The following is a 17,341-nucleotide window of genomic DNA, read 5'->3' as shown; positions in this document are numbered from 1 at the left end:
GGGAAACTCAGACTCTCTCCCAAGTGGTGGTCACCCTGGTATCTGGTGCAGGCAGCCGTGTGCAGTTAATGCAGGGCCTTGACGGAGAATCGATCGACTTGTAGGCAGGACGGGGCGAGCCCCTTCTAGTAGCGGACAGCTGGCTGAGCCAGTCCCCTGTCCCTCTGGGCATCTGTTGGAGTCTTCCTCTGCTTCAGGGGATCTAGACGACCGCCATGTGTGCTGACGGCTGTAGGTAGTGGGAGCATGAGGTGGGGTAGTGTCTGCTACTGGCATCTAGTGGGTGGAAGCCAGAGATGCTGCTCCAAGCCCTTTTGGTGCACAAGACAGCCCAGCTGTGCTTTCTCAGGCAGTGCCATGCATCATAAAGGAATCCCAAGGAAACTGCTTGACCCTGCTGCCCTCCCAGAAGTCAGGTGCTTGGAAGCATTCTCCAGATAGGAACAAAGAGGGTGGTTACCAGCAGGAAGCCTGCAGCCAGGAGGCCAGGCAGCACCCCGCCCCGCCCCCATTCCTCATCTGTAAAATGAAGGTGCTTATACATGAGTGGAGTGTTGTGCGAACGAAACCAAGCGAACCAGTACCAACTCTCCTGGCATGAGCCCAGGGTGGGCGCCCAGCAAAGAGAGGGCACGCAGTGCCATCCATTGCTTCAGCATCCCTCTAAAGCTCTGGTTACAGCTGTTGGCGACCCCGGGGCGCCGGCGGCTGGAGCCCAGCGCCAGGCCTTATGAATGACGAGGCCGACGGTCCGGCGACCTCTGACCTGCAGCGCTGGCCGCACCCCTCCCCCGCTGGCAGGTGGACAGCGGCTGCGCCGGCGGCCCGCGACGCCAACCTTTGGCTGGCCGGCGGCCGCTGCCGCACTGGGCGGGGGCGGGGGACTGCGGCGCGCGCGGGCCGGGCCGGTGCCGCCGGGCTGCCTCCTGGGCCTGCGAGCGCTGCGCGGCCGCGGGCCAAGCTCGGCCGCCCCGCCTGCCGCCGAGGCCTGGGCAGCAGACTGCGCCTCCGCCCCGCCCTCTCACCCCGGGATTGACACTGGACGTTTTGCGGGGGTCCTGCCGGATTGCGCGCCTTGGCCAATCGGCGGCCGCCTCGGGCGGGCCCCAGGCCTGGTCGTGAGCCTCGGCCAATCAGATTCGTCCGCCCGCCCAGCTGGGACTCCGCGAGCACGCGAGTGGCCGAGCGTCCACGGAGCGCGTCACGGGCCGAGAGCCTATGGTGGGGCGGGAGGGTCACGATGGGCCAATGAGGAGCTGCGCGGTGCTGTCAGTTAAGATGGCGCTGGCCAATGGGAGGCAGTCTGCGGGGGCGTCACAGACAGCAGCAGCAGCGGACTTGGGCTGAGGTTCCCGGGCGGGCGGCGCGGAGAGACGCGGGAAGCAGGGGCTGGGCGGGGGTCGCGGCGCCGCAGCTTGTGCAACCAGCTCGTGGGGCCGCCGCCGCTGCTCCCAGCGCACTCCTGGGCCGCCGGCCGCCGCCTGCACCCGCCGCGCCGCAGCTCCGGGACCGGCCCGGGCCGCCGCCGACGCGATGGGTAACACCGCCGCCGCCAAGAAGGGCAGCGAGCAGGAGAGTGGTGAGTGCCCGGGCTGTGACCCCGATCCTGGCCCCGCTCGGCCAGACTCCCCCTTGTCCATCACTGCATGGCCCCTCCCCCACGTCCCCCCTTCCCTGTTTACCCCCAACACCCCTAGGCTGGAGCCCAAAGGCCTGCAGAAGGTCCCCCCCATACGGGTACCCCTGCCAAAGGCCGCCCCCAATGCAAAAGCAGTACCTCCCCTCTCCCCCCAGCTGTCACTACCCACCATGGCTTGTTTGACCGCTGGGCCCCCAGTAAGGAGGTCTTGTCACCTCCCCCTCCTTTCCCGGGCACCTCTCCCCAAATTCTGGTCTCCCCACTTCTGCACTCACTCCTCATTACAGAAGGGACCCTCTGCCTGACCCACACCCAGGGTTCTGGGAGTCTGGAGAAGGGGGCGGGGGTCTGCCTCCACCCTGGAGGGACCTTGGCCACTTGGTGACCACACCCCTCCCACTCTCTAGCCCCCGCCATCTTACTCCTGCCTTTTGCCTCTTCACTCTACCCGACCCTCATGCCTCCCCTTGTGCTATTCCCCGAAACCACCCCCAGCGTTGTTTTTCCCTTCTGTGGCACTTGGCGCACTTGGCATAGGGGACAGGATCTTTCTGGGTCCCTCTGTCGCTCTGTGCCCCCTGCTCCCTCCTTCAAGCAAGTGTGTGTCCCTGGCTGAGACTGGTTATGAAGCTAGAGGAAGAGCCTCAGTGTGCCCAAAGCCAAATTTGAGTTGCGCTCTTGCAGGGATTCATTGCGTCCTCTTTTCCAGGGGGCGGAGGGCCAGGGGGTAGCGTTGGAGCACCTCTCTGCCCCTGCTGGGCAGCCCAGCTTCAAGCTCCTGGGGGGGCCCCTCAATAAACGGTTGTTTCGCAACTAAGGCTCCGTCATTCACCAGGTCCCCAGGGTGCTTCACCCGCTCCTGGCGCTGGATGGAAAGTTGTTGGGGGGGGGGGGGTGTGAAAAGTGACTGAGTTTAGCCAGGACTCTTGCAGCTTGAGTTGGGATGGTGAGAAAGGAAAAGGGGGTGCCGGGTGCGACTTGCTTTGCTAACCCATAGGCAAGCCCCCACCAGAGTGGCCGGTTCCTTTCCCTGGGATTGCGCTGGCCTCTGCAGGGCAGAGAGAAAGGTTGTCCATCGGGAGACTGCTTTCCAGAATGGTCTCAACCCCATCCTCAGTTCTCAGCACCTCAATTGACCCTCCAAGCCGAAAACTAGAGCCCATTTGACAGCCCCCTCAAGTAACCCAGACTTAGAGCCCAGAGGGGGGGCCATGTCCAGCCACACCTGCTCTAGTGCCCAGGCTCAGACACTAGCCTGAGTCCTCTGAGTCCACCCTCCACCCCCCCACCCCCGAAAGACCTGGGCCTGCAAGGTAGGGAACTTTATGCCCACATGGGTTCTTGAGGAGCCAGGAGACCGTGGGAGGCCTGGCATATCTCCGATGGGCGGGAGACAGGAAGGCAAGTGCCTGTAGATGAGCGCTTGATGACAGAGGAGCAGGTGGATAGTGTCCAAAAAAGGCCTGGGCATGAGCAGGGAGGGGACTGGGGGAAGGGCAAGGGGCTGGAGCCAGCCCCCAGCAGGTGAGGCTGCTGGGAGGTGGCAGGTGGAGGCTAGCAAGCTATATATTACAGTGGCCGGATTGAAAGTTGGGAAGATGACATAGTCCCCGAAAACCTTCAGGACGTACCAGGCACGTGCAGTGGGAGCAGGGGCGAGGTGGAGCGTCGCCCAGCGCAAAGGATCCCCAAAAGGCTCCGGAAGGAACCGCTAATTCTCTTAGAGCACAGGCCAGAAGACACCCAAGAATGGACTCCCTCTGAAGTAGAGCCACTGGGGGCTGGGCATCTAGTGAACGAGCGCTAGACTAACCGGGTCTCCATAGATGGGCTCGTGTGATAGTCGAAACTGGCTGTTACGAATACGGATTTTGAATTTTCCCCACTTCACGCCGGTGATACCACCTGGACAGGATTCACATCCAAATCTTCATGGACCTCATAAGGGCCCTTCTCAAGCCATTCTAGGCCCTGCTCGCTGCCACTGAGCTGATTTGGACAGAGTGGAACTGCCCCTTTTGAGTTTGCAAGGCTGTCAATCTTTACAGGAGCAGAACTGAGTCTTCTCTTCTTCCTGCTGCACAGTTGCAGGGTTTGAACTGCTGGCCTCGGGGTTACGTAGCCCATGCCACCACCAGGTCCCCTGTAGGCACTTCTACTTTTTAAATGTAAAATAACAAAAAGTGAACTCACTTTTGTTCTACTGGAAACCTTGACCTCCCATCCCATCCCCCCTAAACCCTCCCCCAGTGCTGAGCAAGCCATGACCTTGCTGGGTCAGTTGTATTTTCTCTGATAAAATCTCATAGGTAGCTCCAGCACTGCCATCTAGTCAGTGTTGACTCATAGCAACCCCCTGTGAGTTTCCAAGACGGTAACTGTCGACGGAAGTAGAAAGCCCAGTCTCTCTCCCGTGGAGCTGCTGCTGCTGCTGCTGGTGGTGGTTTCGAACTGCCAACCTTTCGGATCATAGCCCAAAGCTAACCACTACATCACTGTGGCTCCTCTTAAAGTAGTAGCTAGTAAAATAGTGCAGACTCCCTTAAAAAGTTTTCAGCTTTAGGCTGGGGGCTGCAGGGGACAGAAGTGTCGCCTTTTAGAAAGCCATAATTCTTCCCCAAGCCAGGAAGGGCTCCCAGAAAAGGAATCAGAAGGAGGAAAGGGACCCCTCCCCCCCCCCTTTGAAGTGAAGAGATGGAGCTAGACTAAATCTGCCCTCATCTGACCAGGGTGGGGCCAGGGCAGTAGCCAGGCCAGCCTGCAGGGGGCACCTGAATTTCATCTGCCACACAAGGGCCCACTAGGATAAGGAAAATGCCTGAGCCTCAGGAGCTATCAGTTAAGCATCCATAGCGCCCACCCCCTTCTCCGTGCCAGGACAGGGCAGGGTCCTCATCCCATGAAGAAGCATCACTCTGCTCTAAGCAGCTAATCCTCGGTGAGGGTCCAGACGGACAGAGGAAACAGACCTAAGGCCCAGCTTGTGGCCAGGCTTGGAGAAACAAGTAACGTGGGCACCCAGGAGGCCCCAAGGACAACAGCCAGGTGGGGTTTGCCTGAAGGTTGCCACTGGCTGAGCCCCCCACTCCCACCCCACAGCCGACCATGGGGGGCAAGGGAAAGCTCCCCAGACATACCCCAAATGCCAGCGATAAGCCAGAACGGAAAGTAAGGAGAGAGCATCTGGACCCAGAAAAGGAAGAACTTCCAGATTCTAACAGCCTACAGAGGCCCAAGAGGGCCAAACACCTGTGCATTGGCAGTTGTATGGGTGCCCAAGAGGGTCCTGCCAAAGCAGTTTTTCCCTTTGCTTAATCCAAGCTACAGTAGCCCTGAGGGACCTAGCCACCTGTCCCCTGCCCTCACTGGCCTCCATGTAGTGGTTTTTGGTTTTTCTTTTCCCCAAAAATCCCTACTCCACAACTCCCTGGCTCCCTCTATAGGCAGGGCTCTAGGCGTGCTTGGCCAACCTAGAACAGCAGGTCTCATGAGCCTTCCCAGCCACCGTAGTCCCGATGCCCTGAGCAAAGACTGAGTGATGGCTTCCAACCCCACGGATGGTGAGACTGAGCCCTGTTACTATAGCAACTTCCCCAGACACTCCCTGCCCCCCCACCCCACCCCAAGCCAGAGGGGGTCAGTAGTAAGATTCGGGGAGCGGGCAGAGAGGAGTCCCAGCCTCACCCTGGAGGCTCTCCTCATAGTAGCAGCTCTGTGTTGTGGGGCCTAGGGAGAGCAGGGCAGGGGGTGGGGGGCCAGTTCAGACAAGAGAGGGTACCCACCCCCGGCCCCGAGAGTAGGGATGCATCTCAGACTTGTTAGAGTTCAACTTAGATTGGGGAGGTGGTCCAGCCAGTGTTAGGGTTCAGCTCAGGCCAAGGAGTAAGTAGTAGTTCAGCCAAAGATGGGGTCCGTCTCGGAACGGAGCTGAGCCAGCCAGTGCTGGGATGATCCACCCAGAAGAGGGCTTAGCCGTGGCTAGATTGAAGACTAACTGGCCTTCACGGGGCACCTAGGCTGGGCCTCCGCACCCGGGAATTCCCAGAACAGCCAGCGTGCAGAGGGTCCACCCAAGACTGTTGTTGCAGGGGGGATGGGGTGGGGGGTGGGGGAGGCTGACCTCTTCCCTGCACCTATTGGTCATTCTGCTGCTGCAACTCTCCCCTCCCAGGGGAATCCTGAGGTTCCTGCCTCCCGCAGGGCCCTTGCTTTTTTTTTTTTAAGGGACGTTTGGGGTTTTGTCTGTGCGACCAAATGGATTTGAGATCAGGATGAAGGGTGGGCGAGTGGCAGCAGGCTCTCTGGGCAGTGCACAGCCAGCTGGGTTTCCTGCTCTGCCACTTCCTGTTGCAGGCGGGGACCATGGGGAACAGACACTGTTGGAGAGGTTGCCACTGGCCCCTCGGCTTCTTTGGGGATCTGGAAAGGAGGAGGAGATGGTCAAGGTTGCCTCTCCCTCCTTCCTCCCTGGGCTTAGCCTTTTGTTTCCGGTTTGGACTTTCAAGGCTGAGAGCCGAGCCAGGCTCAGGGCAGGGTTTGATAGAGGCCAAGGACATCCCAGAATGCCTCTCTCCTTGCTGCCCCCACAGAGGATGAAGATGGAGAGCCAGATATACCCATTTCTCCCGCGGGGTAGTATGGTTTGGGAGCTCAGGGGAAGAGATGATGGAGTTGGTGCTTTTAGCGTGCACCCCCCCCCACCTTTCTCTCCAGCTGTTCTTTCAGCTAATTAACCAAACTGTGGGACTTTGGTAGCCCCCCAGGGTGTCTCTGACTACCGCCTGGGCCTTAACCCTTTCTCCTTCACTTGGTGGACACAGCCCTGGGCATGTCAGGTGTCATCCCTGGGCAGTCTCGTGACTGCCATGAGGAAGGCAGGTCCTGACATCTTAGGAAGTTCGCTTTAAGCTTCCAGACAGGGAGGGCAAGGGGTGGGGGAGAGGCAGCAGCTAGGAGGGACACTCTCAGGAGAATCCTCCCACACTGCACACGTTGGCCAGCTGGGAGCAGGTACCTTTAAATGCTGCCGTGGCAACCGGCTCCTCCTCTGCCCTCCAGGGCCCTCTGAGGAACAGGCTCTAGGCTCTGGTTTTCCTGTGCCCGCTCCCCTGCCCTCTGGCAAAGGGCAGAGTCGGGTAGAGACGGAGGTCTGGGATGGACCTGGGGGGGGACTCAGAGGCCACCTTCCAGCTGTGGCTGCAGCTCTTCCTTTGGGCCCACCTGGCACTCCGCGTTCTGGGTTATCTGCGCCAAGCCCTCGGGGCTCCCAAGCCACAGCCAGCCCCCTAAGGTTTCCTGGCCAAGAGCTGATGGGCCCCAGATCACCCCATCCCACCCCTTATCCCACGCTGTGCTGGAAGGGTCAAGAAGAAGAGGTGAGTGTGTATTGGGGAAGGGGGAGCATCTGGTTGCTTTTTCCCCCCACCCCCAATTATCCTTCTTTATCTGCTGGCTTTTCCAGACACTGACTTCCCTACCCTCCCTCCCTCAAGTCTGGCCCATTGATAGCGCCCGGCCTGGGCCCTTGGGTGCTCCGAGATCCAAGAAGAGGCTAGCCAGGGGCCCTCATTGGGGCAGGCACATTTGGAAGAGGAGGAAGCAGGACTGGGCCTTCTCTTGCCTATTCTGTCTGGCTGGGGTGGCAATCGAATCCTGGTGGGCTCCCCTCTGCCCGCTCCCCCCAGAATTTGTTGCGGGACTATGCGCGGTTTCTGAAGGAGGCTGGGAGCAGTGGAAGGCTTTGCTGGTAAACTTACCAAAGGTGGTTCAATCTGCATATGCAACTCAGCCTCTTGGGCAGTTGGTGGCGCTGCCAGGTGCCAGCCTGGGGCTGCCGGCCACTCTGTGTCAACCCTTTCTGGACCTGGGTCACTCTGCAGGGCTCCCCGGACCAACAATAGGCTTCCGCCTTCCACTCTCTTAGCCCCAGCGGCCTAGTTGGAACGCTGAGAGGGGGGCCTGGCGACAATTGGGGGAATAGCAGCTGCCTGTGGGAGGTGCCTGGTCCCATATACCAGTGGAGACAGATGATACAGGGTTGAGGGCAGCGCTGCCCATGGCATCGATGATGCACTGGCCAACACCTGAGCTGCCGACTGAATCGGTAGCAGTGAAGCTGATGTCTCAGGCAGCAGGGCCGCCCTTCAGCATCGGGCTCTCCCCTGGAGCCGCGGTATCCACACAGTGGATACAGTAGCAGCTCCCACCAAGCAGAGTGAGAGTTCACAGAGAACACTCTTGGCCTGGCGCCAGAGCAGCCAGTCTGGAGCAAGAAAACCCATTGGGCAGTGGGTTTGTGACCTGGCCATTTGACTCACCTCAGCACGAATTGTATGCCTCACTTTGCTAAAGCACTGAAAAGCAAAAAAGGGGGAGTAGATGCTTACATAGCACTGACCGGAAGGAGCCTTTACAGGCACTGGGTTACAGGGTCGGCAGTTTCAGACCCAGTGGCCTCTCCCCACAGTGTTTCTATGTTGGGCTGTGATCTGCATGGGCAGCAGTTCGAAACCACCAGCAGCTCCTGGAGAGAAAGACCAGGCTTTCTACTCCCATCGATAGTCAAGGTCCTGGAAACCCACAGGGGCCACTATGAGTCAGCGCTGACTCAGTGGCAGCGAGTTGAGTTTGGAGAGCCTGTCCATGGGAGAGAAAGATGAGGCTGTGTGCCCCTGTAATGATGTCCAGCCTCAGACACCCACAAGGGCAGTTGTAATGTGCCCTACCTGGTCACGATGAGTCAGAATTGACTGAGAAGCGGTGAGTTTGGTTTTTCACGCTTTGGGGGGGGCCTGCCCCAGCCACCATTCAGCCCCCTCTACAGAGAGGAACTCATTTGATTCCTCACAACCAGCCTTTGAAGTCCTTCCTTCCATTGTCCCCATTTCGGATTGGCCGGGCGGGGGCGGGGGGGGGGCGCGCTAGAGGGGCAATGTCAGTGGCCTAAAGTCTCACAGTTAATTAGGGCCCAGACTGGCATCTGAACACAGTCTCGCTGGAGTCCTGGCCCCTTCCCACTGTGCGGGACCACCTCTCTCCACGTTGTTGACGACTATTCACAAGCCTCAATTTCCTTGTTGAGTGGCAAGAGTGGATAAAGGGTCGCAGGCAAATCAGATGGCATAGGACAGATGAGGCAGCTATGGGCTACATCCGAGGTCAGCGGGGGACTCCCTGTGGGCAGGTATCGCCGTTGGGCTCTGTGTAGGGGGCTTCCCTCAAACCAGCTCTCGGTCAAAGGCCCCCACCATTGGCAAAGGCCAGCTGAGGGCCAGGTGACAGCTGAGTCTCCCAAAGGCACCTGCTACCCGAGCCCCCCAAGGACGCCTGCTACCCGAGCCCCAGAGGCCTCTACTCTAGGCCCATCCTCCCCAGAGAAGGGGCCGGAGGCACAGCCAAATCCCTGGTCTATAAATACCTCTGCTGGCGTCTTCTCTGGCCGTGGAATGTCGGTCAGAACTGGGGCAAATGGGGGTGGGCTGGCCTGGCCACTGCTTTCTGTCCCTCTGGAGTGACCCCCGAGCTGCCCTGTACCCCTTTCTTGGATGGGAATGAGAACAGATCCTATCTCCTGTAATTTGGGGCAGGGAGGCCCAGGCCCCAGCCCAGATCAGGACTTTCCCAAACTTTACTACCTGTAAACTCCCAGGGTTACCCCAAAGGCAGCAAAGAAAAGTCCAGCTCTAGACAAGTGACTGCCCCCAAGTTTACACGAGCTGACGGCTCCCCAGAAATAGCCTGAGCTTGCTCTGACAAGGCGGGGTGTCCATTCAACCTTCCCCCCTCTCTCTCTTTCAGTGAAAGAGTTCTTAGCCAAAGCCAAAGAAGATTTCCTTAAAAAATGGGAAAATCCTGCCCAGGTAAGCCCCCAGTGTAGAATCATGGGAGGGGCGAGTTCATGGACGGTGGCCCTGACGGGTGTTGTCAGAACCCCCAGGGAGAGCTCCTACTCCCCCATGCAGGCTCCCAGGCACAGGTCCCTGATGGCCCATGGCTTGGCTCCCCCACCCTGCTGCCCCCTCCCGACTGGCAGCCCCTGCCCCCCACGCAGCTGCCAGCCACTCCCGGGCCCCAGGCCAGGGCCGGATCTGGCCCCTGCCACCCGCCTCCAGGAATGCACCCTCCGCCATCTTCTTCTTCTGCCCCCGTCTTCATCACCCCCGCCCCCCCCTCAGGCCACCCACTGCCTGGGGCCCCCTCTGCTGGTGGCAGAGGAGATGCCCTGACGTGGGCCCTGCCAACTCCTCTTCCCCCAGAACACAGCCCATCTGGATCAGTTTGAACGGATCAAGACTCTGGGCACGGGCTCCTTTGGGCGGGTGATGCTGGTGAGGCACAAGGAAGCGGGGAACCACTATGCCATGAAGATCCTCGACAAACAGAAGGTGAGCCCGCTGTCCGCCCCGGCTCCTGCTAACGCTCCACACGGCCAGAGGACCAGAGGGGCCAGGCGGCCTTCAGCCTGCTTTCTGCCTGGGCCAAGCGGCCTTGTGAAGCCCGCCCTGCGATACTGGATCTGGAAGTGCCTGGCCCCTTGGGGCCCAGAGACGGGGCAGCAGGCAGCCAGCCAGTTTGGGGGTCCTCCTGGAGCGAAGGAGTGTTGACGGGCACTTTTGCCCTCTCCGCCCCTTTTTCTGAGGCCCTGCATGATGCCAGACAGTCTCAGCCTCTGGCTTGGAGCAGTGCGGCCCTGGCATGCCCAAGTGGGATTTCAGTGGTAGGAAACGTCAACCTGCAGTCCCCATTTTTGCTGTGTTACTGTTTTAAAGGAACCAGTGAAATAAGTCTTAACGATCTGCTTTCATCAGGCAATAGATTTATCACGTGGTCACCTCAACACGTGATCGCACATGCCTTGCTGCTGAGATGCCTCAGGTTCTTGCTCGGTCTCCGAAGCCTGCAGGCAGGTGCTGCCCCAGCAAACCCATCTCCCAGAGCTGCCCCAGCCCAGGCTGTCCCAGGAGTCTCCGGAGCTGGGTCAAGGGTCCGTTTTTGGTTGTGCCTTTTAGATGCTTCCAGCCGTCCCTGTCTCAAGCTCAGTGCTTGAGGGTGCAGCTGGGAGCCAAGCTGGGGGGAAATCCAGCCTCAGAGGGTTGACCAGCAGCCTGAGCTCAGCCAAGCCACCTCACCAGTCTGGGCTCCTGGCACGCCCTGTATGTGGCCCCCATGGGATGCTCTGAGTAACGGTGGCAGTGTTAGGCTCATGCTGTGTGCTGTTGGGGACCCACCGAAGGCTGATGAGGTTAGCCCAAGGGCCCTGTGGCTGCATGGGGTGCTCTCGAGCCCAGAGAGGCTGTTTGTCAACACCCCACCCCTTGGGCTACTCCTGTGCCTCTTTCCCCAGGGACTCTTCTTCGAGCCCTGGCCCAGCTGCGGGCGGGAGCAAGAAGTTTTCTGACCCTGCTCCCACTCCCAACTGTTGACAAGCTTCTTACCTGGGCCTCCAAAGGCCCCTGGGCTGAGGCTGGGTGGCTCGGAGACGCTACACTGCCCCGTGTGCACCCTTGGGTGACACGGCACCCTTGCCTCCCGGTGTGTCCTCCGTGCCCAGCCCAGTGCCTGTGGGCTCAAAGGCCTTCAAGACACTTCCAGCTGAAGACCCCGCTGGCCCAGGCGCCACCCCCCCCTCACCCTTCCTTCCCTTCCGGCCTCGCAGGTGGTGAAGCTGAAACAGATCGAGCACACACTGAATGAAAAGCGCATCCTGCAAGCGGTCAGCTTCCCGTTCCTTGTCAAGCTCGAGTTCTCCTTCAAGGTGCACCGGGGTCCCGGGCAGGTGGTACAGGGCGGGGGGGGGGGGGCAGTGCCCAGAGGGAAGCTGCTGGGCACGGCTGGCTGGGTGCAGCCTCTTGGCTCCCAGGGCAAGTGGGGACTGCGCAGAGAAGAGGCAGCAGGAGGTCCCCAAAGACGGGGTGCTGCTAGACCCCAGTCCAATTCCCAGGCCTGCCAAGTTCTAATTTCACGTGGGACACGCCCCCTGACAGTGGGGTGTTCCCTGGAATCGCCACGCACAGACAGCAGGAAGCTAACACAGCCGGCAGCATGGGCTACGTATCCCAGCTCCATGCTTGCTGGCCGTGAGACCCTGAGCCTCCTGTCTTCAGCTGCGCTGTGGGCATCACGCAGCAGGCGGGGCTGTCGTGGGCACCCTGTGCGGGCCAGGGGTGCCGGGCAGGGCTTCGAGAGCTGGAAAAGGCCGCGTGGGATCAGAGTCACAGGCAGTGATGCAGTCTCCAGGGTCCTGTGCCCACGAGGGCCGAGCCTGGTCCTAATAATTGTCTAGCAAGGGAGCTGCCGTTTGAGTTGGGGCCCTGCGAGTCCTGATCCCATTTTACAGAGGACAAAACCGATCCCAAGGCCTTGCTCAAAACAGCCTGGAGAACTCTCCAGTGGGCACTTGGCTGAGACCCCTTCCGGCCCCTGGGCAACCCTTCCTCTATCTCCTGGTCACGGTGGGATGCCACCTAGCTGCCCCTTACCTCGGGGGCAGATGGAATGAGACAAGTTACGCAGTGAGCCTGGCACAGGCCCCCCCAGCACACCCCTCTGAGCTGGGAGCCACTGTATACATCCGTTCTTTGGGGCTCTGACCAGCCGCTGCTCCCCACAGGACAACACCAACTTATACATGGTCATGGAGTACGTGCCTGGGGGCGAGATGTTCTCACACCTACGGCGGATCGGAAGATTCAGGTGAGCGGCTGCCCAGTCCTCCTCAACCTGTCACGTCAGCCCGGTGCCGAGGCTGAGGCCTCTCCATTTCCCCAGTGACCGGGCACCTGCCACGTCTCAACTCGCACACAGCAGGCCGGCGTAGACCTATCTCAGCCCGCAGTGGCAGAGTATGCTCTCCCATCGCTGCTGGCGTGGCCGCACTGGGGCAGCGGTGGCCGCCCACTAGCTGGACGGCTTTGGGTGGACAGGTCCTGACTGGCCGTGAGCCCCCAGCCCTCACCCAGCCCCTCTGCTTGTCTGCCAGCGAGCCCCACGCCCGATTCTACGCAGCGCAGATTGTCCTGACCTTCGAGTACCTGCACTCACTTGACCTCATCTACCGGGACCTGAAGCCGGAGAACCTCCTCATCGACCAGCAGGGCTACATCCAGGTGCGTGGCGGGTGAGGTGGCTGCAGTCTGCGTTGACGCATACATGAGTGCACTCAGGAGTACACACACTCACACACACTCACACGCCCCACCAACTGACCATTCTGGTGCCTGCAGGTGACAGACTTCGGTTTTGCCAAGCGTGTCAAAGGCCGCACCTGGACCTTGTGTGGGACCCCTGAGTACCTGGCCCCTGAGATTATTCTAAGCAAAGTAGGTCTTTCCCAGCCCCGTCCCTGCTCTCTGCCCACGCCCTCCCTGGCTTCCTCCTCTCACCCGCTGCCCCCTCTCGCCCCAGGGCTACAACAAGGCTGTGGACTGGTGGGCCCTGGGGGTCCTCATCTATGAGATGGCAGCCGGCTACCCGCCCTTCTTCGCTGACCAGCCCATCCAGATCTACGAGAAAATCGTCTCTGGGAAGGTGAGGCCGGATTCCGGCATTCGGCCACCTCCCTCCACCCCCTACGGCCACCGGACCTGCACTCTGTGGAGCCCGGATGGTGAATGGAAATGTCTAGAACAGCAGTTCTCAACCTTCCTAATGCTGCGACCCTTTAATATAGTTCCTCATGTGGTGGTGACCCCCCCCTAACCGTAAAGTTATTTGCGTTGCTACTTCATTACTGTCATTTTGCTACTGTGATGAATCGGGCGACCCCTGTGAAAGGGTCGTTCAACTCCCCAAAGGGGTCTCGACCCCCAGGTTGAGAACCACTGGTCTAGAAGCTCCTTCAGTTGGGTCAGGCAATGGAGCTGGGCCGCTGGCCCTGCCCGGGCTGACAGTAGCACAGCCCCTGACCCTCAGGGCAGAATCACCACCACCACCCCTCCCGCCCCCAGCTCTCCTTGTCCCAGAGCCCCCGGCCCTGCAGCTGAGTGTTCTCACAGGTTTCCCTGGGTGGCACACAACCCACTGGGCCTTCCTTCCCTGTTTCCGGTAAGGGACAGGGGGCTTCAGGGACCTGCATTTGGGAACGGCGTTAAGGCACCCCAGATGAACATCTTCAGCCCCTTGCTCTGTGCAGTGGGGGAGAGGAGGACGTGGAGGTTCCCTGAGATCACATCGGGGCGGAAGTGGAGACAGGGTTGTAGGTCTCAAGGGCCCAAAGACGTGTGGAGCCCCGTCTGCCCTCAGCTCACCTCCACCTGACACGCACAGCATCTGGCACAGGGAGCAGTGTGAAGTTCCCGGGTGGGCAGGCTTGGCCCCGAGTCCCAGCGCTGCCACACTCCTGGCTGAGAAACCCTGTGAAGGTCCCTATCTGAGAGACAAAGCAGCGGGGTCGGGGGGGGGGGGGTTGGGGAGTGGGGGGCTTTTGTGGGCTGGGCACAGAGGGAAGGGAGGTCCCTAGAAGGGAAAGATGGAGGATCTGCCACAAGGCAGAATGGAAATGGCCAAGAAAGAGCTCCAAGGGGGAGTTGGCCTGGAAGGTTCCAAGGCCAAAGATAGGGCTCATCACTCCGTTCTTTGCAGCATTTTAACAGCCCGCTCTCCCCCGTGCCTCCCAGCAAGCCTGGGCTAGCTGCCCTGTGCTGTAGAGGCAGACACAGGCCCAGAGAGCGTAAGGGGGATGTCCAAGGTCACACAGCGACGTCTCTGCTCAAGGTGGTCAGGCTGTAGGCTTAGTGTGCTGGGGAAGTGTCTGAAGAGTCCACCTGGACCCTAAAAAAAAATGGAAGGCCATGTGTTTACATTTCAGAAGCCCCCTGGCCCAGCGAGGCTGCTTCAAGCAGGCTTTTGATGGGATTGCCATTTCCCACTCCTCGTCTGTAAAACGGGCGTCGTTGTAGCCCTGGCCTTAGAGCAGCGATTCCCAAAGTGGGTGGTCTCCAGCAGGATGGGCATCGCCAGGGAAAGTGCGAGAAACCAGATTCTCAGGCCCCAGCCAGGTCTCCGGAATCAGCCTTCCAAGGTCGGGCCGACACTGTTCTACCAGGGCCGTCCACTGAGGGGCCTCTACCAGATAAGAGTGCTATTGGGAGCCGGCGGTGATCTGAGCTCCCCGGAGCTTCAGACCAGCTCCCTCTGAAATAGAAAGGAACCCCCTAACTGGCTTGAACCCTGCCCCACCTCCTTCCAGGTTCGATTCCCGTCCCACTTCAGCTCCGACCTGAAGGACCTGCTTCGGAACCTCCTACAGGTGGACCTCACCAAGCGCTTTGGGAACCTCAAGAACGGAGTCAATGACATTAAGAACCACAAGTGGTTTGCCACGACCGACTGGATTGCCATCTACCAGCGAAAGGTGGGCATCCCCCACACCCCGTGAACTGAGAGTGTCCCAGGAGGCCGAGTCAAGGGAGGTCAGCTGACAAGAGGGGCAAGGAAGTACACATTGGCTGCAGGCTCAGACTTCGCCTCAAGGAGGCAGTTTGGTGCCAGCGGGAAGGTGGGAGGCATCTAGAAGTGGGATGCTGGGTGTACTGGTTCCTCTGTGACCTTGGGCAGACACTGCCAGGTCTCAGCAGTATTTCTCCATGGGCGAGTTGGGCTCTTGGGAGGGCTGCATGGGCACAGGCCCGGGTTAGAGGAAGTGAAGTATGGAATCAGGCTGCTCATACTGATGGTTGTAATTCTGACTGTGGTGACTAATGAGTTCTGCGTGGTTCTCACCCACCTCCAGGTGGAAGCGCCCTTCATACCAAAGTTTAAAGGCCCCGGAGACACAAGTAACTTTGACGACTATGAAGAAGAAGAGATCCGGGTCTCCATCAATGAGAAGTGCGGCAAGGAGTTTTCGGATTTTTAGGGGTGTGCCTGTGCCCCACGGGTTTTCTTTTCTTTTTTTTTTTTTGTTGGGGGGGGTGGGGTGGGAGGGTTGAATTGAACAGCCAGAGGGCCCCAGAGTTCATTGCATCTACTTTCACCCCCTACCCCACCCTCCAGGGTCAGAGCAGGCAGGGCAGATTCTTGGAGGGATGGAAACACCAGCTGCTGCCCCTCGCCCTCCTGCCCACTTACTCTCCAGCTTCTCCCTTCCTCCTCCCGACGCCCCCCACTCTCCCCCCGTACCCCAGCCCACTTCTGCCCGTCTCAAGTGAATTTCTCAGCTCCGGTCAGGCCGGGTCTTGCTGGTATCATCCAGAGACAGGGTGTAGAAACAGGGTCTCAAGCTTAACGTGAGCTCTCACACCCCCATAAAACCGCAGGCACCGAATAGCTAAGGGCAAGTGAACACACAAGACAAGCCAACCTCCACCCCACCCCAACACTACACTTGGACCCAGGATGTGAGAGATTCCCTGTGACAGGTTCAGTGGGCTGCTTGCTAGGATTTTTAAGGAAACCATTTAAAATATTATTTAAGTTCCACCAGTGCCTGCTCCCACCTCCCCCTTACCTTGCCCCCCTAATCCCCACCCTCCCCTGCAAAAAAAAAAATTATCAAGGCTGGGGAGCAAACTTGATTTTGTAAAAGGAAGAGCTGGAGGTTAGAGCCTCTGCCTCCTCATCTCCCCCTGACACCACCACCACCCCATGGGGGAGGGGCGCTCCCTGCCAAACTTGGGAGGGGTCTAAACCTCTTCAAGAAGCCCCAACTCTCTTCATCCCTAACACCTTGGGGCTTTGGAGTCAGAGGAAGCAGCTGCCCCTCACCCTGCCAAAGAGGAGGACCTCCAAAATGGATGGACCCTCCCCCCCACCCCAGCAAGCCTAGGGGCTCTCCCTCCCAGCATCCCCTTCCCCCCAATTCCTCCATTTTATTCTTAGCTAGATTTTTAATGCCCAGCTTCCTCTCAGCTGAGAAGACAGACAGACCTTGCAAAAGGACAAGGAAGAGGCAAGCCGCCCACTCGCCCCCATTGGCCCAGGGTTCACGGCCAGGCCGGCCTGGGAGGAGCTGCCTGTTTTATTCACTCTGTGGCCTCCAAGCGCCCCCCCACCCCAATACTGGACGTGCCTCCTCCAGCTTAGCTGTCAGCTGCCCATCACCCCGTGTCTCCCTCCCATCTGATTAGTGCTTTTTTCTCTCAAAAAAAAAGTAGCTCTGTGGGGAGCCACCCCAACCACCCCCCCATTTGTCCCTCATAACTTCTCCCCAACCCAGAAGGGGTTCTCAGGCCTGGAGTGGGGCCCTGGGTGGGCGCGGGGGCGATTCAACCTGTGTGCTGCGAAGGACGAGACTTCCTCTTGAACAGTGTGCTGTTGTAAACATATTTGAAAACTATTACCAATAAAGTTTTGTTTAAAAAAAAGTGTTTCTGGTGTTCCCGACTTCGGTCAGCCTCCCACGCACCCCGGGGGAGGTAAGCGGAGAATTCCTGGACCCCCATGTCCAGGCTGAACAGGCCCGGTCAGGAAGCTGGAGAGCGGGGTTGCCCGGAATTCTGCCACTCTCCCACCGCGCTGGGGAAGGGGCGCCCCGCTGCCCTCTGACCCCGGATTCAGGAACCCCCAAATCGGCGGCGCGCCCAGCCAGAGGCCGGCAGGGCACTCGGAGGCACGCCGGGGCTGGCGCGCCCGAGGCCGCGCGGCGGGGGCGGGGGGACGGTGCGCGCCCCCTCCCGAGTCCGCGGAGCGCTGGGCCCGGCGCGTCGGAGGGGCGCGGAGGTGGCGGCGCACAGGCGGTCCCCGCGGCGCCGCGCGAGCGGGGCG

General features: G+C 59.8%; 2 protein-coding genes across 2 annotated transcripts; both read left to right on the top strand.

Moving 5' to 3' along the window:
- The first annotated feature begins 1,324 nt into the window (after window positions 1-1,324).
- Window positions 1,325-16,941, top strand: PRKACA (protein kinase cAMP-activated catalytic subunit alpha). The gene is made up of 10 exons (XM_075548103.1): window positions 1,325-1,579; window positions 9,437-9,498; window positions 9,895-10,023; window positions 11,295-11,393; window positions 12,249-12,331; window positions 12,618-12,744; window positions 12,862-12,957; window positions 13,043-13,165; window positions 14,826-14,990; window positions 15,369-16,941. Exons 1-10 carry the CDS (start codon window positions 1,534-1,536, stop codon window positions 15,492-15,494), a joined length of 1,056 nt encoding a protein of 351 aa, XP_075404218.1. The 5' UTR covers window positions 1,325-1,533; the 3' UTR covers window positions 15,495-16,941.
- SMIM46 (small integral membrane protein 46) lies at window positions 6,591-7,376 on the top strand. Its single transcript, XM_075548109.1, has one exon. The coding sequence runs from the start codon at window positions 6,794-6,796 to the stop codon at window positions 6,926-6,928; it is 135 nt and encodes a 44-aa protein (XP_075404224.1). The 5' UTR covers window positions 6,591-6,793; the 3' UTR covers window positions 6,929-7,376.
- Window positions 16,942-17,341: the final 400 nt, after the last annotated feature.

Source organism: Tenrec ecaudatus, chromosome 1 (genome assembly GCF_050624435.1).
Source record: "Tenrec ecaudatus isolate mTenEca1 chromosome 1, mTenEca1.hap1, whole genome shotgun sequence".
NCBI classification, from domain to species: Eukaryota; Metazoa; Chordata; class Mammalia; order Afrosoricida; family Tenrecidae; genus Tenrec; species Tenrec ecaudatus.
The sequence above is the reverse complement of the archived record's forward strand: the minus strand, read 5'-3'. Positions and strand labels throughout refer to the sequence as shown.

What these genes read in the sequence shown, in the direction of transcription:
- PRKACA (XM_075548103.1), top strand. Translation starts at nt 1,534, where the DNA reads ATGGGTAACACCGCCGCCGCCAAGAAGGGCAGCGAGCAGGAGAGTG. An exon ending in AATGGGAAAATCCTGCCCAG is followed by an intron (nt 9,499 to 9,894) that starts GTAAGCCCCCAG and finishes CTCTTCCCCCAG; the next exon opens with AACACAGCCCATCTGGATCA. An exon ending in AGAAAATCGTCTCTGGGAAG is followed by an intron (nt 13,166 to 14,825) that starts GTGAGGCCGGAT and finishes ACCTCCTTCCAG; the next exon opens with GTTCGATTCCCGTCCCACTT.
- SMIM46 (XM_075548109.1), top strand. Translation starts at nt 6,794, where the DNA reads ATGGACCTGGGGGGGGACTCAGAGGCCACCTTCCAGCTGTGGCTGCAG.